The 27,225-nt window shown below is 36.9% G+C and overlaps 2 protein-coding genes across 2 annotated transcripts in view; one reads left to right on the top strand and one right to left on the bottom strand.

Annotated features, from left to right (window-relative positions):
• CNOT4 (CCR4-NOT transcription complex subunit 4) overlaps positions 1-11,633 on the top strand; it is a 116,305-nt gene extending 104,672 nt beyond the window's left edge. The window contains exon 11 of the mRNA XM_031939119.1: positions 11,295-11,633. Coding sequence (XP_031794979.1) covers positions 11,295-11,368 — 74 coding nt within the window. The 3' untranslated portion in view covers positions 11,369-11,633. The remainder of the gene's footprint in view (positions 1-11,294) is intronic.
• A 6,142-nt stretch (positions 11,634-17,775) lies between these two features.
• Positions 17,776-25,943, bottom strand: LOC111721126. The gene is made up of 5 exons (XM_023504884.2): positions 25,866-25,943; positions 24,348-24,551; positions 24,068-24,218; positions 19,650-19,826; positions 17,776-18,037 (listed from the first exon to the last, which is right to left on the bottom strand). The coding sequence occupies exons 1-5, from the start codon at positions 25,924-25,926 to the stop codon at positions 17,776-17,778; spliced, it is 855 nt and encodes a 284-aa protein (XP_023360652.1). The 5' UTR covers positions 25,927-25,943.
• Between the last annotated feature and the right edge of the window lie 1,282 nt (positions 25,944-27,225).

Raw genomic sequence — 27,225 nt, 5'->3', positions numbered from 1 at the left:
AAATTGGGTATGAGAGAAGGCCTGTTAAGCCCTAGCAATTAAGACAGTTGTGGCAAAGTACATACTTAGGCAGTGACATAGGAATTGCAGTGTGGATCATTTTTTTTTTTTTTATTCAAATGGCTTTTTAAAAGGTTGTTATTATATGTAAGAGTAAGCATCAAGAATAGCATGGAAGTAAACATCTGGACTAGGAGGCTAGGAGAATAATTTAAGTGATATATTGTCTAATCTAGACTGTGTCCAAAGAGTAAGGAATGGATTTAGGAGAGATTGTGGAAAAATAAACAAGATTTAATGGTGAAATAGGAAGAGAAAATTTTAAATTATCCCATAGTTTTGAACCTGAAAAGTCAAAATCAGTGAAAATACTTGAGAGGTAATGGATTCCCCTAGGAAAGGGGAAAGCTCTAATTTTCACCTTTTTATAAAGGAGATTCACATGAAAGGTGATCAGTTCTGTGGACAAAGAAGCAGCAGAAGTGGAGCTTCTGTGAGATGAGGGTTGGAGTTAAATTTGGTAGCCTTCATGCATAAAAGAGGCCATTGAAGTCACATGAGTACAGAAAAATGTGCATTTAGATGACTAGCATTGGATCTAAGACAGCCTTCGTTACAAGTTAATAGCAGTAGGGGTTGGGGGGGGGGAGGAAGATGAAGGAAGAAAGGGAAATGACAGTTACTATTGAGGAAGAAAAGGTTACTAGTGAGAAGAGGTATGGTTAAGAGTTAAAGATAATTGAGATTTGGTCATGGAGAAATTTAGTTGATTTAATTAATTAGTAATATTTAGGGCAGTGTGAAACAGGAACCAAATGGAAGAAAAAATAAACTAATCAACTGTTAAGATCTGTGACGGCAAGAATTTGCTTTTTTGGTTTTTGTCTGTACTCCCAGTAGGCCACTTATAAATATATATTTAGACAAATTCATGATGAGAGAATGGAGGCTTCTATAGGATTACCCACTTAAAAAGTTGGTCTACCAAAAAAGGGAGGACAGAGGAGGTATAGCTATAGACGGTTGAGAGAACTAGGCTCATGATGACTTTACTGTTACTTTGAGACCTGAATAGATTTTTAAAGGTAAAAGAAAAAAAATGATAAGGAGAAGAAATCAGTGTAGAAAGTAAAGTATTTCAAGTGCAATGAGCTTATCTATAAGAGAAGTTGATCATGGATGGCAAACTGTCCTTTGAAGCAAAAGAGCAGATTTGGTTTTGTTATATTCAGTTTTATAGAGAGATCACCTCAGAGAACCAACTAAAGCTTGCTTTCTGTTCAGCATAGCAACAGTAGTACTGGAATTTTATTAAGGGTGAATGTGGTTATGGATCTTTTCTGTTTCCACCAAATGAAAATATAACATTTTTTTTCTTTAAACTTTTTTGTTCAGTTGTACGTTCTGTTTTTGTTTTTTCCTGTTGCATCTATGTTTGTGTGTCAGAGGTGGTGGTGCATTTTTAGTCTATGCAGTAAGTTTTTCAGATGGTTTTCTAAGTAGTGGTAGTAATGTGTTCCTCTCTCATAGTTGCATTGTCTTCAAGGCACCTCTAGTCTCCTGTGATTAAAAAAAAAAAAAAAAAATTAGCATCTTTTGTCCTTTAAACAAGTCTTATCCCATCTCATTTTAGATTAAGAGGTAAAACGGGTAACTGGGGATTAAACAAATCACTTTAAGAATGATTGATTTCTAGTAGGGATGGAAGTAGGATATGTTTATCTTACTTTATTTTACCCACAAGGTGTAGGTATGTCTTAATAGCCTTTTGGCAAACGTGATATTGGGTACATTGGAAGAGTAGTCCAAAAAAGTAGCAAGATATCTAGGTATATATTGATTTTTTTAAAGAAGAAATACATTCCTAAGTGGTTATTTTTGTGGTGCAGCCATGAGTTTGCTGGTAAAGCTTTAACTGGCTCATCAAAACACAAACAAATTCATAATGCCCTTTTAAGTTTAATCTGTATTATTCACATATTCTCTTAGGTCTAGAGCCTAGACTCTAAACAGTCAACAAAATAATAAATTTGTAGCCTTTGCTGGTTTCTGAGCTGTAAATGCTTACACTAAAAATTTTAACAGTTGGCCATTTGGGTTTGAAACTTGGCTCCAGAGCATCACTGAATGTACTGAAAACAGCGTGGTTCAGCTACTCTGGTAGTCCCTGAAATCCTTTCAAGGGATATGAGAAATCAAAACTTCACTATTCAAAAATATTTTTGAATTTCTAATATTGTAAATATTGATATCTGTAAAGCCAACAAAAGCTTTATGAGGGATTCTTAATAATTTGTGAGAGTGTAAAAAAGTCCTGAGACCCATAGTATGAGAACTTATTGTTACAGTGGTAACTGATATGCATGTCAGGAGATTCAGCATGGTGTGTAATAGGAAAAGCACTATCCTTGAAACAACTGGGGGCTTAGCTTGGCCACTGACAGTGTGACCTTCCCTTAACTTCCTTTGGCCTCTATATAGAATGAAAAGATTCAACCAGATCCTCCAAATTCTAGCTCTAATATTTTATGATACTATGATCCTTAAATATTCATAATAAAGATTGTGGTGGGGAGCCTAAAAGATCATGGGATTACAGCTTTAGAGCTTTAAAAAAAAAAAAAAAAAAAAGTCATTCTAATCCAAAGTCCTTGTTTTGAAGCCCATCAGTGATTTTCCTAAAATCTCAGAGGCAGGAGGAGCCTCTGACTTTAAAATAGATCTTTTGGTTCCCAGTCCAGTGCTCTCTTTTTTATTCCCCCCTCCCCAAATTTTCTTTTCTTAAAATTGTGAACTTGATAAGCGATAGTTAAAATGAATATTTTCCTACAAAAAAAAAAAAAAAAAAAAACAGGTTTGTCAATGAAATCTCATTTCTCTATTATGGATAGATACTCTTTTAAAGGGTATATTTAAAATTCAAAATGGGGAATTCTTTTGCAAATTTAGCTGGGATTGCCCTATGGTTCACCAAAACTCTGGAATGGAACTTTATATAATACATATATTTCACATGATTTGCCTCTTCATTGAGCTCATAAGGGCTGTGTAGGATAAAGGTTAACCTAATCTTAGCTGTTCTACACAAAAGAGTAGTTCTCAGGTAAAGTTATTCTCAAGGGAAAGTTGGGCAGACTTAGGTTGTATCCAGGAAGAAACACATATAAACACTGGTTAGGGATCCAAGGGAGATAACATATGAGATATTCTTGGTCAAAGAATCCTTGTTCCTGTGTCCATAGGGCATTTAGTTAATATTAGAGAATTGATTTCTGTTTAAAATCTAAACCTTGAGGTGGTTTAAGAGTACAATTTGAGTGTGCCTGACTACGGCACTTTTATGAACCATTTATGAACACTGGAGTGAAATACTCTGTGCCACCTTTCTGTTTCATGGGTTAAAATGAAACGCCTCTTTCTGCCTTTGCACATCAGCTCTTCCCTAAATTTATACTTGTACTGCTATCATTAATCACCAAACAAGAAAAACTCTGGGCAAGTAGAGCAGTTAATGGGAGTTGCTACCACTTCTGGAACAGAAGTGGGAAGGAAGGAATTGTCTCTGAGGGCTGATTTGATGAGCACACCAACCTTGGTTCTCTTTATTTGTCAGATCAACTCTTATCAATAATAGCATCACACTCAATATTTGAAGCAGCAGCAGCAGCAAGGGTAGTTTGTAAGTTTCTCACAAAGGAGGAACTGGGGGGTTCATACCTGGATATTCTGTGCCAGCTCAACTCTTGTTTGTGTATATGATCCCAAGATGGAGGACAGTCTTTTTTTCCTGACCTTCTGCCAGTTCTTCCCAAAAATCTTCAGAAAGCAGTCTCAGGAGTCTCTATGAAAATGTCACTAACTGATGGTCTTTAAATAACATCTGCTTGAGTATGTCTCATCTCCATGACAATGCAGGGTTACCAGATATTAAATTTAATGTACTAGTACCAACATTGTCTTGCTTATTCATGTCCCCATCTGTACTTCCTTCTGTTTTCTTCTGTGCATTTTTTTAAACACTTCATGGACGGTCCTCTCCCCACCCCCCCCCCTTTTTTTTGGCACCAGTATCATTCCCAACCACAATTCCACCCACCCATCTACCCCCAAGTAAATAAAAGCCTTCCCTTTTAACAACCAAGAATAGACAAACAAAATAAATTGACACATTGGCTGTATCTAAAAGTAAATGTCTCATTCTGAGTCTATAGTCCATTGCCTCTTTGCCAAATACTGGGAAGCATGTTTCATCCTTAGCTTTCTGTAACCATGATTACTCATTGAATTTTGAGAATTCTCAAGTCTTTCTAAGTTGTTTTTTATAATGTTGAAGTCATTGTATACATTATTCTGGTTCTGCTCTCTTTATTCTTCATCAATTTATACAAGTCTTCCCAGATTTCCCTGAATCCATCCCTTCTGTCATGGCTCAGTTATATTACTCCTATCTTTTTACTAAATGCTGTTCTGCTGTTCTGCTGTTCTCCCATCTAGATCTTATTTCCCTCTCTCCGCCTATGTTAAGGATACTTGTGTCTTCATGATGATGTCAGTTTCCTTCAAATCATTTTTAAAAATAAGGTGACACCACATTAAAAATGAATAAGAGAACGTCCCTGTAAGGTGAATATTTTAGGGTTAAGAAAAATGAGATGTAGCAGATGCATGATTTTCCTGGAGTCATAGGAAAGTAATGGCAGAGCCAGGATTGAGGTCCCAGAATAATATGCTGTCTGATTAACCTTCAGGAAATTTTTAAATCAATGGAAGTTATTCAAGATGAATAAATAACATCAAAAATAAAGTATAGATAATATTCCATTGCAACCTTGATGATTGCAACGACAGTTTGTGATTTCTAAGTCTTAATTTTTACTTTGAGCAGTATTTGAAATTGCAAAAAGATTTAGAAAGAGCATAATGTTAAAATAGAATCTGAGCTATGGAATAAACCATTTCACTCCACCCACTACCTCTGTTTCTGGGGCAAAGGGGATACTTGCTATTTTTGTCTTTTAAGAATAAAATCAAAAGAATTAATTTTTCTCAAGTCTAGTTAAACCTTAAGTTTACCTAAATGCTGCCTCCTAGACCCCCAAAAGTAGCTAAGAATAAAGTGCTGCTGATGTGGGCAAACCACAATGAAAAGTATAAAGTTTGGGCCAAGTATGGAGATGATGAAATCTGGGCCTCCTCGTAAAGCAGGAAATTGCCAGTAATGACATTGAATAGCCATTGATTACACATCCATAAAAATCCAATCCCAGTGCTCATACATTTTCCATCTCTCCATTTTCATTCCCTGATTAGCCTCGTCTTGATATTCTCTTAAACAGCAGCTGTGAATGCTAGGCCATGAGGTTGACATGTAAGGTTTAGACTATCTGGCTCATTGTTTGCATTTTGAATGCAAGCTGAAACATCTTTCACAGTCATTTTAAAAATAAAAATGCAATGTGTTGCAGTATTCCCTTGTCTTCCCAGTTAAATGAATTTCTCAGGTCATTTCAGGGAAATTTAAAACAGATCTGGTTCCAGACTGATCTCTGAGAGTGAAAGGTAAAGCAAAATAATGGGACTATTGACCAATTCATTCTCTCAGGTGTCAGCTGCGAAGCATTTATACAAACCGTTCACGAGATTATGGAACACACTGTAGTGTGTTCAGCCTTGCTAAGAGTGGAACTACCAGTTTCCCTACTCAAAGGACCATCTGCCTGAGTGCTTTCCAAAATGTTAATTCTGATATTAAACACTTTTCTGGAGAAAAGTCAACTCTCTAGAATCTGGATAGCATCAAATTACCAAGATGAAAACTTTAAATAATTATCCTTAAAGCAAATTTTGTAAATAGCTTCTGTTCTTGACTGTGCTTAGCAGGTCTGGTATTTCCCTGAAATTTCCTTTTAGGAACATCTCTTAGAATTAAGATCTCTTATTCAGGAATTAGATTTATTTATTTTGAGCCAAAAATGGACCTCAGAGGCCATCTAGTCCTCTAATTTTACAAATGAGAAAATTGAGGCCCTCAGAAGTTATGACTTGTGCAAAGTCACACAACACAGATAATTTTAAATTTAGATATTCCCAAACCAGTGATATTTCCTTTTTGTGAACTTAGTCACCTATTAGATTTTAAATTATTTTCAGCAGGAATTGTAATACTTTTTGTGTTTATCTTTTTCAAAGCTTAGCATAGTGACATATATAGGTACTTAAATTATTGTTGAAATTAAAGAAATTGAAATGCCATCCACACCTTTATCTGTATTTTCATCATCCCCACTTCACTGATATCACCTAGTTCTCATCATCTTTGACCTGGACCATTGCAATTTTTAATTTTTTTTTTCAAATTTTGTAAGGCAAACTGGATTGTGACTTATTCAACATCACATAGTAAGTGTCAAGTGTCTGAAGCCAGTTTTGAACTCTGATCCTCCTGAATTCAGGACTGGTGCTACCTAGCTGTTCCATAATTGTTTCTTCTCTCCCTGGCTTAAGCCATTCTCTAATCCATTTTCTGCACAGCTGCCAAGATAACATTACTGAAGTACAGATCTCACCATATAACTCCAGTACTAGGTAAACTTAAACAACTCTTTATGACTTGTAGGATCAAATATAACCTCCACTATCCAGCATTTAATGCCCATTACAATTTTACTCCCATCTTTCTTTCCAAACTCCATCTACATTTCTCCCCTTCTGGATTACATGGCACAGTCAAACTGGGCATTCTTGCTGTTCTCACGCTACATTTCATCTCCTGTGCTGTTGGATGTCCCTGGAAGGCACTTCCTCTTCACCTCCATTTCTTAGAATCTCCAGTTTCCTTCAGAGCTCATTTTAAGCAAAATCTCTTCTCTCAGGTCTCTCCTCATCTGGTGTCCACCTCCCCCCCCCCCCTTCCTCCAAATGATAGTGTCTTTCCTAGAAGAAAATATTATTTTGTAATATAAAAATATTTGTGTTTATTTAGCTCTTTAAGTTATCCAGTATTTTCCAAATATTGGCTCCTATTATCCCTACAACTACTCTGAGAATAATAGTAATAGTAGGTGCTATTATTACCCACATTTTACGAATAGAGTAAACTGATGTGGACAGGAGTTAAGTGACTTATCTTAAGTCATATTCTTAGGGAGTATTTGTAGACTGACTTCATCTCAGATTTTTCTGATTCCAAGGAACTTTATCCATATGCTGATATGTGGATACCTGTAGTTTTCTCCAATTAAATGTAAGCTTCTTGAGAGCAGGACCTGTTTGGCTTTTTTCTTTATATCCTTAGTGCCTAGCATGATGTTTGATCCATAGTAAGAACTAAATAAATGTTGTTTCTTATTTGAAACGAGTACATAGTGGCAAGCAACTATGTTGCAGACTTTAGGAGCCAGGGTTAGCTGTGTCCAGAAAAATAATAAATTGTTTCCCTGGGCCTAGAAGGGGCTTCCAGATACTACCATTTCTTCCTGACTCCAGAGAAAACTCGAGCAAAATAAATAGTGATAGTAGTGGTGATAGTAGTAAGCAGTGATGTAGTGCTTTACAGTTTGCAAAATAATCCACATATGTTTTCATTTGATTCTCATAACGCTGTGGTGGAGGTGCTTATATAATTCATTTTTTACAGATGAGGAAACTGAGACTGAAAGAGTTAAAGTGAAATTCCTAGAGTCATATAATTATTATCTGAATCAAAAATTGAACTTACATCTTTCTGATTCCAAGTCCAGAAGTCCATTACAATGTACCACCTATGAGGATATATGTACATGTTGCCTCCCTCAATAGAAAATAAACTTCTTAAGGTTGGAGACTGTTTTTTCCCTATATAGCCTCAGCTATCCACTATTTAACTTAAAATGGAGGTGATGAATGGCTTGAGTATTTTTATTTTGTCAAGATCAATTATTTCATCCATCTGAGGTACTCTGAAATTCCTTTGATCAATGCTGATTGTGCAACTCATGCTCACATGTCTAATGTGTATTGGAAGTCTTCTTGATGATGGCATCCTTTATCCTTTATATGTTATGTTGCCTCTTATCATAAATGTTTGTTGGATCATTTGTCAGTCATGTCTAACTCTTCATGATTCCATTTGGACTTTCCTTGGCAAGTATGCTGGAGTGCTTTATTTTTCCAGCTCATTTTACAGACGAGGAACTGAGGCAAACTAGGTTAAGTGACCTACCTAAGATTACACAGCTAGTAAGTGTCTGAGATTGGATTTAGACTCAGGAAGAAGAGCCTTCCTTATGTCAATACTCTATCCATTGCCCTATCATTATAAATGTAGTTAATTCTTAAATGTTTCCAAGTGAAAACTCAGTTTTCACTCAGAAAGCTCAGTTCCCTCAATAAGAACATTATAGGCTTAATCTTTATATTTAATACATATAATTTACAAATGTTATATATTTATTTATATATATTTTAATATGTCTTTGTATTTTCAATTTATTTCTTTAAATTTATACTTTGCCTTGGTTTAATCTATAATCATCCTTACTTTTTTCTTTAGTAGAAAAACAAAGCAATTTCCTCCATCTTAGTTATTTCCTATTTTCCATGAATTTTTCTTATTTCTATTATTATCACTTCTCTAGGCTAAACTGTGGACTCATGCTAAAAACTGTAGATTTAAACTAAATCTAATTTTCTTTTATTAGTAGAGAAGTTTTCACTAAATGGATCATATTTTAATAGAGGAAATGAATCATGTTTCCCTAAGAAATGAGTGTCTTACTTTTTGATCATAATCATTTATATCTCAACATTTTGTTAATGTCCCAAATGAAAGTGGTATTACTTTAGGATATTACTCTAGAGTATTTGTTTTACTAGTGATAATGGATTTGCATTTAACTTTTATATTCTTATTTTCTTCTCCTTGTGGTACATTTTTTTCTAAATAGGTGACTAGGAAACAGAAACTAATTGGCACAAGCAGAGATTAAATCTATGTACTTGCTTTCTTTTTGTTATTGTATATTTACTTTATTTTTTGCACTCAACAGTAAATTTATATGTTAATAGTTTTCAATATTCATTTGTGCAGGATTTTGAGTCCTAAATTTTTCTCCCTCTCACCTTTCCCTTTTCCCCTGCCCCTCTCAGCAGGCAAATTGATATAGGCCAATTGTGTACAATAATTTTAAACATATTTCCATATTAATCATGTTGTGAAAGAAAAGATCAGAATAAAAGGGAAAAACCCCGAGAAAGGAAAAAAAAAAATGAAAGTGGTAAACTTCCATCAGCATTCAGTTACCAATTTCTTTTCTCTGGATGCTAATGACACTTTCTTTTGTAAGTCTTTTAGAATTGTCTTGATCAGTTTATTTCTGAGAAGAGCAAAGATGGTTGATTATTGTACAATATTGCTCTTGCTTTGTATGATCTGGTTCTGTTCACTCAGCATCAGTTCATGTAAGTCCAGATTTTTCTGAAATCTACCTGCTCATTATTTCTTTTTTTTCCTAGTAAATTTGTTTTTAATAACATTGCTTTATGAATGATGTTGGGCAAGAAAAATTAGTCTCCTTAGTTCTTTTTCTGGATGCAGATGGCATTTTCTGTCCAAAGTCTATTGGGATTGCATTGGATCACTGAACCACTACTGTTCATTATTTCTTATAGAACAACAGTATTCCACTACATTCATATACCACAACCTATTCAGCCATACCCCAATTGATGGACATGGCTTTATTTTCAATTCCTTGCCACCACAAAAAGAGTTGCTACAAATATTTTTGTATATGTGTATCCTTTTCCCTTTTTTATGATCTCTTTGGGAGATCATACAGACCCAGTACTGGATCAACGAGTATACACAGTTTTATAGCCCTTTGGGGAAAGATGAACTTGGCTTCTTAAGCATTGCTCTCACCAATTAAACTAAACTGTTCATTGACCACTTAAAATAAAAATAATGATTGCCATTTTTATGTTGCTTTAAAGTTAGCAGAGTGCTTTGCATGCAACTTTTTCTGCCATCATTTTTTCTTTTTTTGAAGATCTTCAACTGCTTTTCACTGTGGTCAAACAAGGAATTTTTGTAGCGTTAACTAGGAAGACAGTTTGGAAGCTCCTGTGGCTTGGGTATTAGGTTGGAATTTGGAGACTGAGAGGATATGTCAATAACAGAATCATTTTCCAATAGATAAATTGTCAAGAGATAGGAATAGGCAGTTTTTCAAAGGAAGAAATACAATATATCAACAACTATATGAAAAATGTGTTCCTCATCATTAGTAATTTGAGGAATATAATTTAAAGCAAGTCTGAGGTTCTACTTCACACTGATCCAACTGACAAAGGTGACTAAAATGAAAATGACAGTTGTTAGAGGGGCTATGGAAAAGAAAAGGAAAGGAAGTACACAATAATGCTCAGTGGAATTATGATCTCTAGCTATTCTGGAAAGTAATTTGAAACTGTGTCTCATAGCACTAAATTAAGCATGTCCTTTGACCCAGCAAGAACACTACTATGCCTATACCTAAAAGAGATCAAAGCAAGAAGAAAAAGACCCATATGCACAGAAATGTTTAAAGCATTTTTTTTTATTGTTGTCATAAGGAATTGAAGGCTAAGGGGGTGAATATCAGTTAGGGAATTGTTGACAGATCACGAAATAGGATCAGTAATAGAATAAGAAATTAGGAAAGGAGCCACTTCAGAGAAATCTTAGGAGACTTACTTGAGCTGATGCTGAATGAAATGAGCAGAACTAGCAAAACAATTTATAGAAAACAATTCTTTACATTGTGAAGATGTAAACCTGGGGGCTAGAAACTACAGAAAGTCATGGGTAAGATGAGGCTACCTTATTCTGAATCTTGTGTGTACACATATAGGCTTTGTGTAATGATGGAGAAAAGAAGTAACAGAGGAACATTCTTAGCCCATTTCCAAGAAAAAAGAAAGAAAAGAAAAAAAAAAGAGGAAAAAAGGAAGTAAGAAAATAAAAACACAAACTCAGAAATCCTCTTAGTCAACAGCAGTACTAACAAGTTAAAGAAAACTGCTGGTGATGATGAGCTAGCTGGAACATTTTCCATTCAGATTGACACTATTCAAGATGAACATAACTGATATCTTTTAGATAATACTGAGCAATGTTACAGAATTAGAGGGCATGTCTAACCATTGTAAGCATCATCAAATATTCAGAAAAAATAAATACAAGTTGTTGTAGATGTTCTCGACTCAATTTTGAGGTTCTAAAGTGTTGAATTCCATGACCTTGTATCATATTCTTTTTTAAAATTGTCTTCTAGGGTCGTACTTAGCCTTTGATTCTGATAACAACGAACACCAACACCAACCCCAAACAAAAAATGGAAATATGTAGAGAGAGAACTGATCTTGGAATTGGGAAGGCTCTGGGGAACAACAACATTGCAAAATTTCCGACAACTCTGATCAACACAATGGTCAAACAGAATGCTAGAAAACTGATAAAAGACATCACTCACTTCTTGTCAGAGATATAATGAACTCAAGGTGCAGAATAATGAGACATGGCCAAGAATTTGTTTTGCTTGATGACTGCATATGTGTTATCAATTTTTCTTTTCAATGGGTGGAGGAAGTGGAATAGAGAGCCAATAAATATTTTTTATTAAAAATTATTAAATATTATTCTAATTCAAATTTTATTAAATGTATTAAATTAATTTTATTTATTAATTTTCATTAAATTATTTATTTTATTAAATTTTAAAATTAATAACAAATAAAATTCTCAGTTGAAACTTGTACATTTTATAATATTGACACATTCTATCAGCTTCATACTCATCTTTTAATCCTTGTCATTATACTTTTCTTTCTTTTTCTTTTTTTTTCTTTTTTTTTTTTTTTTTTTTTTTTGAAACAGGGTTAAGTGACTTTCGTGGGGTCATACAAGTAGTAAGCATCTGAAGTTGGGTTTGAATTCAGGTGCTCTTGACTCCAGAATTGGAGCTTTATCCACTATCCCATCTAGCTGCTCCTCCTTGTTATTCTTAAGTTTTTTAGATATTTATTTTTTGAAATAATTTGATTTGAGGAATATAATTTGAGTTACTTTCAGAATTTTGTAACTTTAAAATAAACCTCTAAATTGATTTTATCATGACATTACCACAAAAAAACTTGTGACCAATAGCAAGTCACTTAACCTTTTAGTGCCCAAGGCAACTCTCTAAAACTGTAAGTTACAAATTTGTTGCACGTGGAGGGAATTTCCACATAAGAAATTTCCTTCATACGCGAGTTCTCGCATCTAGACCAAATCCAAGAAATAGTAGATATATTCTACTATATGTAATATATATTTAAAACTCTCCAAGTATATATTTAGGATAGATTTTAAAATATATTTTTAATACTTTCAAATGGGCTTGTAAACCATCTCCAAATAGCTAGTGGTAGATGAGTAGATTGAGAGAGAATGAAAGAAAAAAGATAGGAAAGTAAAATAGGAGGAAGGATAGCAACCTCCAAATTTTCTATGGAAAGGAGTTCCATACTTCACTAGTTCCATACAATCCATTCCTCTAATTCTTTGCCTCATGAGGCCAGTGGAAGCATTAGCTATTGTTAGCTCTGTCTTGTTTTTAAAACTGGAGTTGTATTTATAATGCTAGTCTGGTCCCAGAAGAGGGTTCATAGCAGAGGTGTCAAACATAGGGCCAAGGGCAGCACATTGTCCCCAGCCCTTCTAGGAGTGCAGCCTGAATCAGATAAAAATGGCATTTCTTTCTGATTTTTATGTGTTAATGATGTATCAATGAGAAAATATATCTAAATCCATGTATGGCCTGTAGGGATTTTTATGTGTAGTTGAATGGCCCCCATTGCTAGTTGAGTTTGATATCACTGGAACAGACCTAGAAAGCTTTGGACCTGGACAGAAACTCTGAGGTCATCTAAATCTGAACCCCTTATTGTACAGATAGGACATTGAGACCCAGAAAGTTTAAGTGAATTACCCAAAGTCATGGGGATAGTTATTTTCTAAGACATTAATTGGTTTTCAATGTTTCCTGCTGCTTGTGTGGGCACTGGATCTCCCCTTTTCATCATTCTCTGTTATCAAAAATATGATCCATTAGTGATCTTGGTATTGAAGAAGTAAAATGTGTATGTGAGTGTTTCCAGGCCTGGTTCTTCATTCAGTACTTCTAATGTTGTTGGCCTTGATGGGTTATATTTCTTCTTTGTTTTAAAGTTGGTGTAGGCTTTCTCATCAGACTGCCTCATCAGCTGCTCTTTCCTGGTCTCTGACTTGTTTTCCTGCAGAGCTACTTGTAGGGAATTATTAGCCGTTTCCTGCCTCAGCTAAGAAAGAGACAATAGGGTCGTCCCCTTGTGACCTGGCAAACATGGCCATCCCTCCCAGCTACCATTTTGTATTCTTCCTCATGTACACAGCTAAAATCTGAAGTGGCCATCTATGCTAGACACCTTCATTTCTTCACCTCTTCTTTCTTCCAGTCTGAAGTCTGTCTTCTGACTTCATCATTGAATTGAAATTCCTCTCTGAAGTTACCAATGGTTTCTTAATTGCTAAGCCCAATTTTTTCTCATTCTTCAACCTTCTTGATTTCTTTTCAATCTTTAGAGCTATTGATAACCTTCTTTTCCTGGGGACTGCTCTCTTCTGCTTCTAACTTTCTACTCATCCAGTACTAGCTGTGTGACCCTGAGTAAGTCACCTAACCTCAACTGCCTCCCAAAAATAAAATCATAATAACCGCTTGTTTTTGAATAGTGTTTTGAGATCTGCAGAGTGCTTTATATGTATGATTTCACTTTAATCTCACAAAATTCTTTGCTACTCTGGTGCAGACACTCCTCATTATTGGACGTCTGGATTATTGCAATAGCCTTCTGATTGTTTCCTCAAGTCTCTGTCCGCTCTGATCCATTTTTCACTCAGCTGCCTTCCTAAAGTGCAAAACTAATCACCCCCCTACTCAAACTCCAGTAGCTTCCTCTCACCCCCAGAATCAAATATAAAATGTTCTGGTTGGCATTTAAAACCCTTTACAACCTGACCCCTTCCCTCCTTTCCAGTCTTCTTACACTGTACTTCCCCCCACATTCTCTGCCATCTTTCTACAAAGGCATATGAGCTGTCCCTCCAACATGATGCTCTGAACCTTTAACATGATAACTGAATCTTTAAATTCATATTTGTAATGTTTTTCCTTCTTGGATTTCCTTCAAGACTTAGTTCAACTCCCATCTTCTGCAAGAGTCCTTTCTTATTCCCTTCCTTCCCAACACTATCCTCCTTCTGATATTATTTTCCATTTACACTGTATAAATTTTGTATGTAAATAGTTAATTGGATTTCATCTTCTCCATTAGAATGTAAGTTTCTTGCAGGTTACCCTGTTTTTGCTTTTGTTTCTTTAGCCTAGTGCCTAGCACATAGTAAGGCATTTAATAAATGCTTATTGACCAACTGTCAGGCAAATGGCTCCAAAATAGGCTTACATTTTTCATATTTTTAGCAGTATGAGATAGAATGCTGAATTTGGGTCAAGAAGACTGTGTTTAAAAGTCACAACTCAGTTGTGAGTTTGGTGTGTGTCCCTGGACAAAAAGTCATTTAGTTTATTTTACTCTCTTCATCTTCCCATCTCTAAAATGGGGATAATTCCAGCAATTACTGCAAAGAATTTTATGTGACTAAAATGAGATCATACATATAAAAAACAGTTTGTAGACTTCAAAACCATATTTTTAAAAAATAAGTTTTTATTATTTTATTCTTTTGGAGGCAGTTGAGATTAAATGATTTGCCTAAGTCTGAAGCTGGATTACAGTTCAGTTCCTTTTGACTCAAGTGCTGGTGCTCTATCCACTGCACCACCTAGCTGTCCCATATTATTTTTGATATCTTGTTCTAATCTTTTCCATGAGGTTCAGATAGAAACATTCCTGGGGAAATTTGCTTTGCTGTAATTTTTTTGGAGACAGCTAAGCAATCTAGAGAATAGAGCACCAATACTGGAGCCAGGACAACCTGAGTTCAAATACTTCCTCAAATATTGCCTAGCTGTATGACTCTAGGCAAATCACTTTATGTCTCAACCTCAGTTTCCTCATGTATAAAATGAGGATATTAATGCTAACCTCCCAGAGATGTTGTGAGGATCAAATAAGATATATGTAAAGTACTTTGCAAACCTTCAAGTGATATGTAAATTTTAGTTTTTGTAATTATTAAATATTCTATAGACTATGGAAAAAGTGGATAAAATAACTACTGTTTGAGGTTGAATAAAAGTAGTAGGCTGAAAATTCATCCTCTGTAGATGCATTAAAAATATCCTCACTTTTCTAGTGGCGGATCAGACAGCTAGAGTGACGTAAACCTCAATTCTATTCCCACATTTACATTTATGTTCAACTTAGAAATGATATGTATTTAGTATGGCAACATCTATTAAACACCCTCTTAAATTTTATGGATTAAGTTTATGTCCAAATAATTGTTGGCAACAGTTTGGCAAGTGATAATGGTCTGCAGGACAGAATGTTGGTTGAATTTTGTAGAATATTTTGAGGACTTAATTCATAATGATAGCTAGAAGTAATACATCAAAAGCTTATTCTAACAATCAGATCATATCTTACCTGTTATTTGGTAGGTGCTAAATTTATTCAGCCTGCAATGATGTGTTCCATAATTTCCTTACATAATCTACATAGATGATTGAATATGGGCTCTGTAAAGATAATACAGCTACAGTTTTCTGTTTATGCATGAAAAACGAACTTTAGTTTGATATAAACTGCTACAATACAGTGTGTGGGGAGAAACAGCTTGTAGATGGATTTTTGATGATTCTGGAGAGAAAATTATCTGTAGTATAGATTTGAGGACTGGGATCTCTTTATTAATGACGTAGAACTACATCTCACTTGTGTGGGTAGAGTTTAATGTTATAAAGAGGCAAAGAAAGATTTCATTTAAATTTTTTTAGTTTTTAAATAGAGAACTGAGTGTGAAGAAACACAAATTACAAGGGTATCATCAAAGAGACCCACTATTACATCCTTGAAGACTTCAGAATTAAAGCATGAGGGGTACCTAATTTACATACAGTTGCTTTATCACTAAAAAGGGCAAATCTAAGAAAATGAAAAATTATACGACTCCTTGGAAACATAGGTGTGGCTTTATAGGGATTGTCAATATGAAAGGAAAAATGTGTGACTTTATAAATGAAAGATGAGTCAGTGGGAGCCAGCAGGCTCTCATGAAAGCTATTGAGGATGACAAGAGAGCAAGTAGCTCATGGGTGTGTGTGAATGATGTATGTACACATGCTTGGGACCGGTCTGGAAAGCTGCTTCCTTGGAACTATAGCAATTAGAAGCAGGAGTAGGGATAGTGCTTTAGTTGAGCAATTTCTTTTAGAGAGAATTGATTGCATTTACTAAGAGCTTTTAGCAACAAATTAATGCCTATCAGTGTCCCCTAGAGGTAATAAAAGAAGAAGCTTTACATAAAGTCTTCCTTACTCTGCTCCCTTATCTGGTTTGAGAAGATAAAACATAGAAAGGGTTTTTGCAACTGTTTTGGTACCCGTGAGTCAGCTTAAAGAGTGAACTTGATTCATGTTGCTGTTGGTTCTATTCTGATTGGTAAATGCAGCATACAAATGAGTGACTAAGTGGCTGGAATGGTCTCTACAATCCAGGTTAATTTAAATGTTCCTCCTTTAGTAGGACCTTAATTTCAATAGCTACTTTTCCTATCACTGGACAGGACTATTCCCCCAAGCTAACCTAAACAAGTAGGGACTTCTCTCTGAATATGTAAGGAAGGATTCCAGCATCTCGTCCAAGTTGTTGAGAAGTTTTGGCAAAGCTTGTGCTATATTTGAACCAACTTTCTATGATCTAGCCCCATAGTGGTCCTTAGCTGTACAATCTACTTTCATAGATTTGGAGACTTAGGTTCTCTACTTCCCTCACCCCCTCAGAAATCTTTCCTGCCAGTCAAAGTGCTGCATTTTCAATTCATTTCAACAAACATTTCAAAAGCAACTACTATGTGAAAGGCATTGCAGATTAAAAGACTAAAACAGAATGGTCCCTGTTTTCAAGGAACTTATATTCACTGGACTACAAAAATAAAATATGCATGCTGATAAGTAAATTCAAAATATGTACAAAATAAAATGCAAAGTTATAAGGGAGATGGCAGAGGGGAGAGAACACTAAAATCCATGCAGGATAAGGAAAAGCCTTATGTAGCCGGTGGCATCAGCAGTATCTTAAAGGGAACTAAGGAGCCCAAGAAATAGAGCTAAGAAGGGAGAGTATCCTAGGCAAGAAAGAAAGCCTGCACAAAATCATGGAGGTGGGAAGTAGACCCTACCAAATCTGTGGGGTCGCAAGAAGATCAGTTTAGCTGGCATGCAGAGCTAGGGTGGAGGACAGAAAAAGATTTCATCACTGTGGAAATATAGACTAGATAAAAATTCTGAATGCTTTCAAAAGCCCAGTGAAGCCGTTTGTCTTACTGTAGGGAGCCAGTTGGTGATTTGAGTGTGTTCTGAACTCAGCTGAACTGAAGATTCCAGGAAGAATATGAGGACCATAAGCATTTTTCCTCTTCTCAAGGCTCACTGGCTTTTTGTCTTTTTATTCTGCTCTATGCTATATCAGGAAACTTTAAAGGGAGGCTCAGGGGAAAGCTAGTTGTGAGATCTTCTTAGAAAACCTCAAAGGATGTGTAGAGGGGGTGTTTTAGGTCTGTTCATCCTGAACTCTGTCCCCCATGCTGCTGCTGCTGCTGTTTGCTTGGGAGCCCGCTGGCTGAGGTTCTCTGGGAAGGTGAGTGCGGCAGTGTGGAATTGGGAGCAGCAGAGGCAGGTCCCTGGGCTCCTGGAGCAGGTATATGTAAGTGGGAGGAGGGGACCGGTGTCCCTGCTGCAAGACCATTGGGGTAAAGAGTGGGACTTCAGAACCCAAAGTCTGCACAGTGGCCCACGGCAGAGCCTCTTGACTCCTGTGTAGAACAATAAAAAGGAATGAGACATAGAGGACCATGATCCAAATGGAGGCTATGCTAGCATGGGCAACCATGTGAAGTCTGTGGCTATGACAGAATGAACACAATTGTGTCTGTCTCCTGTCCTATTTCCCTTCAGGTCTAAATGCTATTTCTGAGCTCTAAAAGAGAATGGAGCATCTTTCTCCCTCATGCTGAATATTAGAGTTGAAGGCTTATTTCAGCTTATATCATACTGCCTCTATGTAAGACAGAGAGAAGGAAACATACCCAACAGACTTAGTATATAATTACTCAGGGACAGGTCAAAACATTAGTTACATAATATAAAAGAGCAACTATACTCCTCTACCATTTTCCTATCCATTTCTGCCTCCCTATCTCCAGCATCAACTCTTACTTTCTATGCTTTTATTGTATCTCCTCCACTTGACAGAGTTGGGTTTAGGGATCTTCACAAAATTGTGCTGTGTGACTAGAAGGAAAAACCTTTCTGCCACATGACCACAATTTCCCAATCTTGCTCTGACCCTTGTGATATTAGAGAAGTGAATGATTCTTCTATTTTTTTGATAAGCAAAACCAGTACATGTTGCTGGTCTCTCTAATCAAAAAGTACAGGTTGGTTTGGGTGAAGAGAAGCTTAAGGTGGGGAAGGAGGAGACATAATCTTCTGTTGGCACAAGATATCAGAGCCTCAGATTGCCCTCTCTGGGTGTAGCTTCTGCTCGTACAAGATTATAGGATCATCAGATAGAAAGGGACCTTAGAAATCATTAAACCTCTGCTAGTTATTTTTATTTTTATAAATATTTTATATTATGTATATATTACATGTATTAAAATTTAAATATATTTATATTTATTTTTGCTTTTATAAGTAAGGGAACTGAGCCCTGGAAAGATCAAGTAACTTTCTCAAGTTTTTGTGTAGAGGAGTGGCAGAAGCAGGTTCAAATCTGGCTCTGCTAGCTCTAAGTGCTATTATGCCATAATGAAACTCAGCTGTAGGAATTGCATGTGATAGAGGGGATGGGGATAAGATTCATGATTTCATTGGTATAGGTAAACAATGCAGGCTGGCTCCTTCTCTGTCACTTATTGCCTTAGGTTGTTGACTATGTCTTTGAGAGAAAAATGGCTTGCCCAAGTCACCTAGGCAAAATGGTGCTTGAATCTAGATCATTTGGGGTTCAAGGATCAGATTTCTATCCACGGTGTCATGCTGCTTTTTCATAAAACAGAGGGAAGCAAGTATATGCAAGAAACATAATATATGATTATGAAGGGATGGGTCAGAACATTCGATGCATAATGTTGTGTGGCAAGGACTGTGATGAGGAACCAAACTGTGGAATGATCTGAAAGTACAGTGGGAAGGAGCATAAAGCTGGCTCCAAATTCTGCCAGTATCCTTATTTTCAGGCTGTATCCCTGGTCCCAATGCTTTGCTGACTCTACTCTTTAATTTGGTTCATTTTACTGCTCCGTTCAAAGGTCCCCCTCTGCTTTCCAAAAGAAAGTATTTGTTTTGCAATCCATGCTTGTCTAACTAGGAGAGATCCTACCTAGATGTAAAGTGTCCCATGAACCTAGTTAAGAAGAATACCTCTGAAAGCCCCAGTTGTCATAGATCGTAAGGTTGCCAGAATAAATGGAGCTTAGTTGAGTAGCAAAGCTCTCTCTCTGTCTCTGGTCCTTCCTGTCAGCCCCCACATGCCTCTGTAACATCTTGTCAGTTGGATCAGCTCTTCTTCCTGTGTTAGACATCCTCCCTTGATGATACCTATAGGGAAAAATCAAAGCAAAACACAGAAAATCCTAATATTAGTCTGTTGTCCCAGAAAGAAGACAGCATTGCATTGGAAATCGGAGGTTCTCGCCCACCTTGAACTTCCCTTTTTCAAAAAGCTTTTTCATCTTTAAAATGAAAGATTTGGATTAGGTCATCTCTAAACTCCTTTCCAGCTCAACAATAATCTGTGAAAGATTTTGTCATATTACTGTGAACAAAAGCAGCATGGAATCGCTTCTCTTGCCTTCCTGGAGGAGTTTCTGTTTCTGAAGTAAAATAGGGCCATTGCTGAATAGTTAATTTGGGGGTAAGTGTGTATCTTGCCACCAAACAGAAACCACAAGGTAAACTCTGAATTCTACTTTTATTCTACCTTATCTTGGCTACCTTCCTATAACAGGAAGAATAATATGGGAAACTTATAAGGTTGGGCAGGGAAGAAAGGATGGTGAGAAAAAGTTGGCATTTGCTTGGGTTTGCAAAGCAATCTACATATCTGATCTCATCTGAGACTTACAAATAACGCAGTGAGATATACATAGCACTCATTTTATAGATCAGAAAATTGAGGACCAGAGATACAGAATGGTTTTGTCCTAGTTTGTACCACTATGAAAGAACTAAGATTCAAATACAGTTATCCCAATCCCTAGCACAACACATTTCAGAAATAGTTCTCCATTTAGTACATCTTCTACCTTCTCCATTGCCAGTCTCAATCCTCAGAAGTATAACATCAATATAACAGGTATATATGTTGCCTAGAATGGGTCCTTGCCAGCCCTTCTGACCAGAGTACTATGGTGCTATCTTTGTCCTGGAGGTCATCTCACATTGTTTAGCTATAATAGCCATGAGAGGCCAATGACACGGTGATTTTTACTCTGTGGAAATAAACCCATGGATTGATTGTATTTAATCTTAAGAAAGGCAGGATTTTCCTTAGTAAAAACTCACCTGTTCTTTTTCATAGGCAAAATAAACATAGCCTCTTGTGCAGATGTTCTTAATTACAGTCCATGAACTCCACCCCACCCTTAGAATTATCCCCTAAGGGATTTGTGAATTCATTTCAGAGGGTTCATGAACTTGTACAAGGAAAACTGCATTTTCATTTCATAATTGATTTCATTTTTAATCCTATGTATTTTATTTATTTAAAATATTATTCTGAAAAGGAATCCATAAGCTTCATTAGACTAAAAGGGAGCCATGATACAAAAAAGGTTTAGAATCCTTGATACAGTGAGTTCAAGGCTACGGTTATAAGAACTTGATTCTTTCCTCATTGCAGCTATTTTCTCAGTGCTTCCTAGTCTAAAGTTGGAATGATTGCTTTGAAATTTTTGCCAAACAAGGAGTTCTCAGCTAAATTCCCAAATAGAAGCTCCTAAGACAAATGCCTTACCCCAAATCCCCTGGATAGTCCAGAGGATTGCTGACCAAGGATCTGTGAAGGCTCTGGCTAGATAACTTGATTTGAATAGTTTCCTCTGCTTTCCTAGCTTGTCATAACATGGGTGATAGATTTGAGGGGGGATACAATTATCACTCTCCTCCATTTGTGTGCCTTGGTTGAAAGCCTCCCTGTGTTGAGGGATAATCTTAAGGTCCTTGACTTAAGGAGGTGAACAGGTTCCAAAAATTTTAGGAGTGAGGTAGGGATGATAAGGAGCATTATCATGATATGGAGGATAGGTTCTCTCTTCAGCCTTCAAGCATTTCTCTTGCCCAAACAGTAGACGCTACTGACCTCATTTTCTTAACTTGGAGGGCTGAGGAAGAGAGAGGAATGGACTCAGATCAAATGAATAGTTCTTCTCCCTGATTCTTTTTCTCTTCTCTCAGAGAGTATTAATGTTCATGACTAAATGGTTTTGAATTTAGAGAGAAGTAAGATTGCTTGAATTTGTCCTGCCTTGATGTAGGTAAAGAGTTCAATCAAAGATACATCATGAAATGAGATAAGCAGACCCTATTACATCTTCACAAGGCAAAAAATACTGGCTCTGGATTTGGAGATCTTAGGTTCAAATCCCACTTCGGATGCATATTTCCTATGTTATCTTGAGCAAGTCACTTAATCCCTGGGTCTCAGTTTCTTCATGAGTAAAATGAAGATATTGGACTAGATGGTCTCTGAAGTCCCTTCCAGCTCTGCATTTGTAATTCTGACTTAAACATCAAGGTGAGCCTTTGGAATTGCTGGAGTTAAATTGGTGCAACATTTCTTTCCTTTTGCTTGTCTTAGTTGGATGGGATGTAGGTATATCCACAGTCTTTGTGATAAGGACTTGAAGCTTCAATATGGGAACACTATTAGAGACTTGGAGGAATTGAGCTATGGTCATGGATGGGTGGGAAATGCATAGCGGTGGCTGTATATCAGAAGGTCCCAGTAGAGCTGTAGCAACTGATGTCTCAGTTTTAATCAGGTCTTCCTAACCTGTAATATAATCCTGATAGAGTAGGACCATGGACAGTGCTAAGGGTTTGGATAGAGCTTTGAGTTTATTTAAAAACCAAACTAAAGGTAACTGGTTCACTCTAGTGTTCTGTTCTTGATGCCGCAAAGTCTTTTCTCAATAAGGGGTGTTGGGAGTGGGGGAGGAGGAAGAGAGGGAGGGAAAGGAGGAGGAAGAAGAGGTCTGGATTTCTCCACTGGGTGGTGCTGCTATCCTTGGTGAAGCTTCAGTTAAGACACTTGTTAGGATGAGGTGAGAAATCAGAACTTCCAGTAATCAAAGGATTATAGCTCTGGAGGTGGAAGAGATTTCAGGAACCTTCAATTTAACTTATTCATTCCACCATATAGATAAAATAGCCTTGGAGATAAAGGGATTTGTCTCATCCAATTCTTTGTGACTCCATTTGGAGTTTTCTTGGCAAAGATACTGGAATGGATTGCCATTTCCTTCTCTAGTTCATTTTACAGATGAGGAAACTGAGGTAAAAAGGCTTAAGTGATTTGCCAAGGCCACATAGCTAGTTAAGTGTATGAGTCTGGATTTGAATTCAGATTTTCCCGACTTCAAGCCCAGTGCTCTATCCACTATGTCACCTAGATGCCCTATAGAAGGATTTAACCAAGGTTAGACAGCTTTTAAATAACAGTAAAAGGATTTGAATCCAGGTCCTTTAACTCTGGAGCCAGGGAGTATATCAGAGAAGAGTACTCTGTAAATTTGTATGTTGGCTATATTCAGAAAGTCCAAGATTCAGTAAGTCTGAAGGCAGGATAGTGAACACTAAATATGGAGTCAGTAAGTGGAGATGCAAATCCTGGTTCTGTTACTTAATACCTGGTTAGTTTTAGTTATTTCTCCTTTCTGGACTCAAGCTCAATTGCATCATCTATAAAATGAGGGAATACGATAAGAGATTCTCTTTTCAGAACTGGAAATTCTATGAACTTATGGTTGAAGAATAGAGGAATACATTAATACTTGTTTTTGACTCAGTTTTTCCAACTTCTACTATAGTGCTTCTTATAGTCATGAAGAACTCAGTCTCTTTTGCATTGGCCCTGATACCTCCTATAAACTGTTCATTTGATTGTAGGATAGCATCACTGCTTGTGATTCCTCTGCCAAAGAATGCTAGGATCTGAAGTTCTTTTCAGGCAATTAGGCGACCCAGTGGACAGAATGCTGGGCTTGGGTCTAGAAGATCTGAGTTGAAATCCAGCCTCAGATATTTGCCATGTAAACCTGGGCAAATCATATTAAGTGAATTTTTTCTGTTTCCTTAACTGTAAAATGGTGATGATAACAGCATCTAAGTTATTGAGAGGGATGAAATAATATTTATTTGTAAAGTCTGGTACATAGTTGTCATTGAGTCATTTTTTAATCAGGTCCGACTCTTCATGGCCCCATTTGGGGTTTTCTTGGCAAAGATACTGGAGAGGTTTGCCATTTCCTTCTCTAGGTCATTTTTCAGAGGAGGAAATTGAGGCAAACAGGGTGAGGCAACCGGGATTCATACAGCTACTAAGTATCTAATGCCAGATTTGAACTCACAAAGAAGAATCTTTCTGACATTAGCCCAGTGATCTATCCTACTGCCCGATACTAATACATAATAGGCTCCATATAAAGACAAATTATTTTTAGTGTTTATTATTATTTTAATCATTATCATTATCATTATATTCTATCTCCTAAGATAGACCTTAGACCAGCTTGCTATATATCCTGGGAACTCATTTTTCCCAGTATAGAAATACTTACATGGTGTGAGTGGCCATAGAACTGTTCCTCAGCCCCCTTTCTTGCAGGCAGCACATAACAAATGAGATGGAGATGGCAAGGATGATGGCACCACTGATGAGAGAGATGATCAGTGCCCCTTGGTAGCCATGATTAGGTGGGGTGGGGATAACTGGGATGAAGACAACAAAAGGAAAGTTAACTGTGAGAGGGTATGGCTGCCAGCATGGCCAACCCCAGCCATAGGGTCCCTTGAAAGAAAAGCATCTCATCATGTGATGTGAAAGGATAAATTTCTTACCTTTCTCACATTGGGGTTCAGGATGACTCCAATGGGTACCATTGTTCCCCAAGAGGCAAATGGTTGTTCTGCTTCCTATTAGTTGATATCCCATTTGACATGAGAAAACCACAATAGACCCTAGGGAACAGCCTGAGCCTTTCTCCACGTTGTAGGAGCCAAAAGGAGGAGGGAGGAGTCTGACACATTGAGCTTCTAGAGACACTAGGAGAATAATCAAAATCAGAGCTCATCCTCATAGCTGTCACTCTCCCTCTTAACTTTTCTGTATATAAGTTGGTACCAAATGAATGGGAAACTTCATGGGTCAGTGGAGGAGAATCCCATTTGAAACAACTGTACAGAACATCTTACTCTTTCGGCTACTGAGATTTTATTGTTTTAAAAAAAAAAACCAAGTGTTTTTGACGTTTCTATGTCTGGTTGCCAAGGCTGGAGATAAATACAGTGAATGCCCTGTCTCCAGAAAACCATGCATTGTGGAGGGCTCACCAGTGCTCTAGGCAGTGGATAGAGCACTGAATTTGGAGTAAGGAGAACCTGAGTTCAAATCCAGCATCAGACACTTGTCAGCTGTGGAACACTGGGCAAATCATTTAACTCCAATTGCCTTCCCTCCCCAAAAAACATTTGAACCACATAAGCAATAGAAAATTTTTATTTTTTGTTTGCTATGACTTTTTTCTGAGTCTCAATCACACCATTTGAGCCCTATAGAACAACCTCCCTTTGGTGCTCTTCTACTTCCACCTCATCCAAACCACTGTATGTGTGTATATAAATATATATATATATATACACATATATTTGTATATATATATATATGTATATATATTTAATATTTTTATTTTTCCCCAGTTACATTTAAAACAATTTTTTACATTTGTTTTTAAAACTTTGAGTTTCAGTTTCTGTCCCATATCTTTATTAAGAAAGCATGTGTGACATTATACAAAATAGGAAAAGCGATATACCAGTATCCCTGTTATTATGTAATATAGTTTGCTGAATATGGAGGCAGAGGACCTGCATTTGCATACTGTGTGATCTGGGGCTTGCCTTTTCCCCTTTCTGGGTCTCAATTTTCTCTTCTGTAAAATGACCCTGTGATAACTCAGGTCCCTTGTGTCTCTGAATCCTTATCTTCTGCTACCCAGTCAGTAGCAGTCAGTATGCACACACAGGATTCCCATCTGTCTGGGAGCTGCATCTGAGCTGCCACAACTATTGGTTCAGTGACTGTCCTGGAGCCAATTGTCTACAAGTTGGTCTCTGCTTTTATTAAAACCTATGAAGCTTAAACTGTTTTCTAGCTGGTGCTTTGTCTAACCTTAACCTAGATTTGTACATCACTGATTCTGTTTGTCTTTTCTTTCCCTTTCTTTCAAAAACAACAACAACAATAACAATAACAACCTTGTGGTTCAAAAAGGTCTCCCTGCTGGTTTCCATAAAACTTCATCATGTTAGTCAGTCACTGAGAGGATTCTGAAGGTCAGAGCTGAATTCCAGCCTTACCTGAGAGATTACCTGGAAGGCAGGTCAAGTGGCTGGAGTTTTCCAGAAGTCCTCCTTCCATGTCACCACTTCTGTTATTAAGAGCCTCAAAAATTGTTCCTGTGAATCATCTCAGGGCAAACTATGATTTAAGAGCTCTCACATTCCAGGGGAAAGGATTGTGGAGGGAGGAGGTCACGAGGGGTTTCTTGTGTTTCCTGGTTTCAGAACAAGTTGCACTGAGGGGATTTGACCGAGGACCTCTGAATTAACCATTCCCTGAACCGGCTTAATTTTGTCTCACCAGTCCTGCCGTCTCAATGGATTATGGTTTTTGTTATTGTTTAATCATTCATCACATCTGACTCCTGTACCCCTTGCCGACCATCCTTTTTATTCACCTGAGTTAAAGACAGGCCAGATTACATTTCTTCTCTAATGGTGTTCTATTCCTCCCAGAAAGGCATTGTTCCCTAAGCTTAGAGGAAAGGAGAAAAGAAGAGGAGGAAGGCAAGATGAATTCCTGAGGCAGTGTAGAAGAGAGGATTAAGTTCTGGATTTGGGGTCAGGAAGACTGGGTTCAAATCTTACTGAACCTGGGCACTTAAGCTGTCTGTGTCTTATTTACTTCATTTGTAAATTTATTTCACTCCAAGAAAAGGAATGAGATTGGATGACTTCTAAGGTACCATCCAGCTCCAAATCTGTGATCCATTAGAGCTGAAAGGAATCTCAGAACACCAACCTTTTTGTAGAGCATTCTAAGGCTGGCAAAGCATTTTACAGAGCTGGTTAAGCAACTTGCTACCTGAGGTCCTGCACTAATTGTTTTATAATAGTTTTTTTTTTATTTTTTCAAAACACATGCAAAGATAATTTTCAACATTTACCCTTAAGACCTTGTGTTCCAAATTTTTCTCCTTCCTCCCCAGGATAGCAATTGTAACCTAGACACAAGTTAAACGTGCAATTCTTCTAAACATATTTCCACAGGTATCATGGTGCATAAGAAAAATCAGATCAAAAAGGGAAAAAAAATGAGGAAACCCCCCCTCACAAGCAATCGACAACAAAAAAGGTGAAAATACCATGTTGTGATCCACATTCAGTCCCCTTAGTCCTCTCTCTGGTTGCAGATGGCTTTCTCCATAATAGGGCTACTGGAATTGACCTGAATTACCACATTATTGCAAAGAGCCACATCCATCACAGTTGATCATCACATAATCTTGTTACTGTGTACAATGGCTCTTCATTTAGCATCAGTTCATGTAAGTCTCTACAGGCCTCTCTGAAATCATCCTGCTGATAGTTTCTTAAAGAACAATAATATTCTATAACATTCATATACCTTAAATTATTCAGCTACTGCCCAACTGAT

The sequence above is a fragment of the Sarcophilus harrisii genome, chromosome 5, assembly GCF_902635505.1.
Source record: "Sarcophilus harrisii chromosome 5, mSarHar1.11, whole genome shotgun sequence".
NCBI classification, from domain to species: Eukaryota; Metazoa; Chordata; class Mammalia; order Dasyuromorphia; family Dasyuridae; genus Sarcophilus; species Sarcophilus harrisii.
This window is presented reverse-complemented; position numbering and strand designations above follow the sequence as displayed.

What these genes read in the sequence shown, in the direction of transcription:
- LOC111721126 (XM_023504884.2), bottom strand. Translation starts at nt 25,926, where the DNA reads ATGGAAGGAGGACTTCTGGAAAACTCCAGCCACTTGACCTGCCTTCCA. An exon ending in CCTTCCAGGTAATCTCTCAG is followed by an intron (nt 24,552 to 25,865) that starts GTAAGGCTGGAA and finishes TTATTCTCCTAG; the next exon opens with TGTCTCTAGAAGCTCAATGT. An exon ending in TCTATGGCCACTCACACCAT is followed by an intron (nt 19,827 to 24,067) that starts GTAAGTATTTCT and finishes TTTTCCCTATAG; the next exon opens with GTATCATCAAGGGAGGATGT.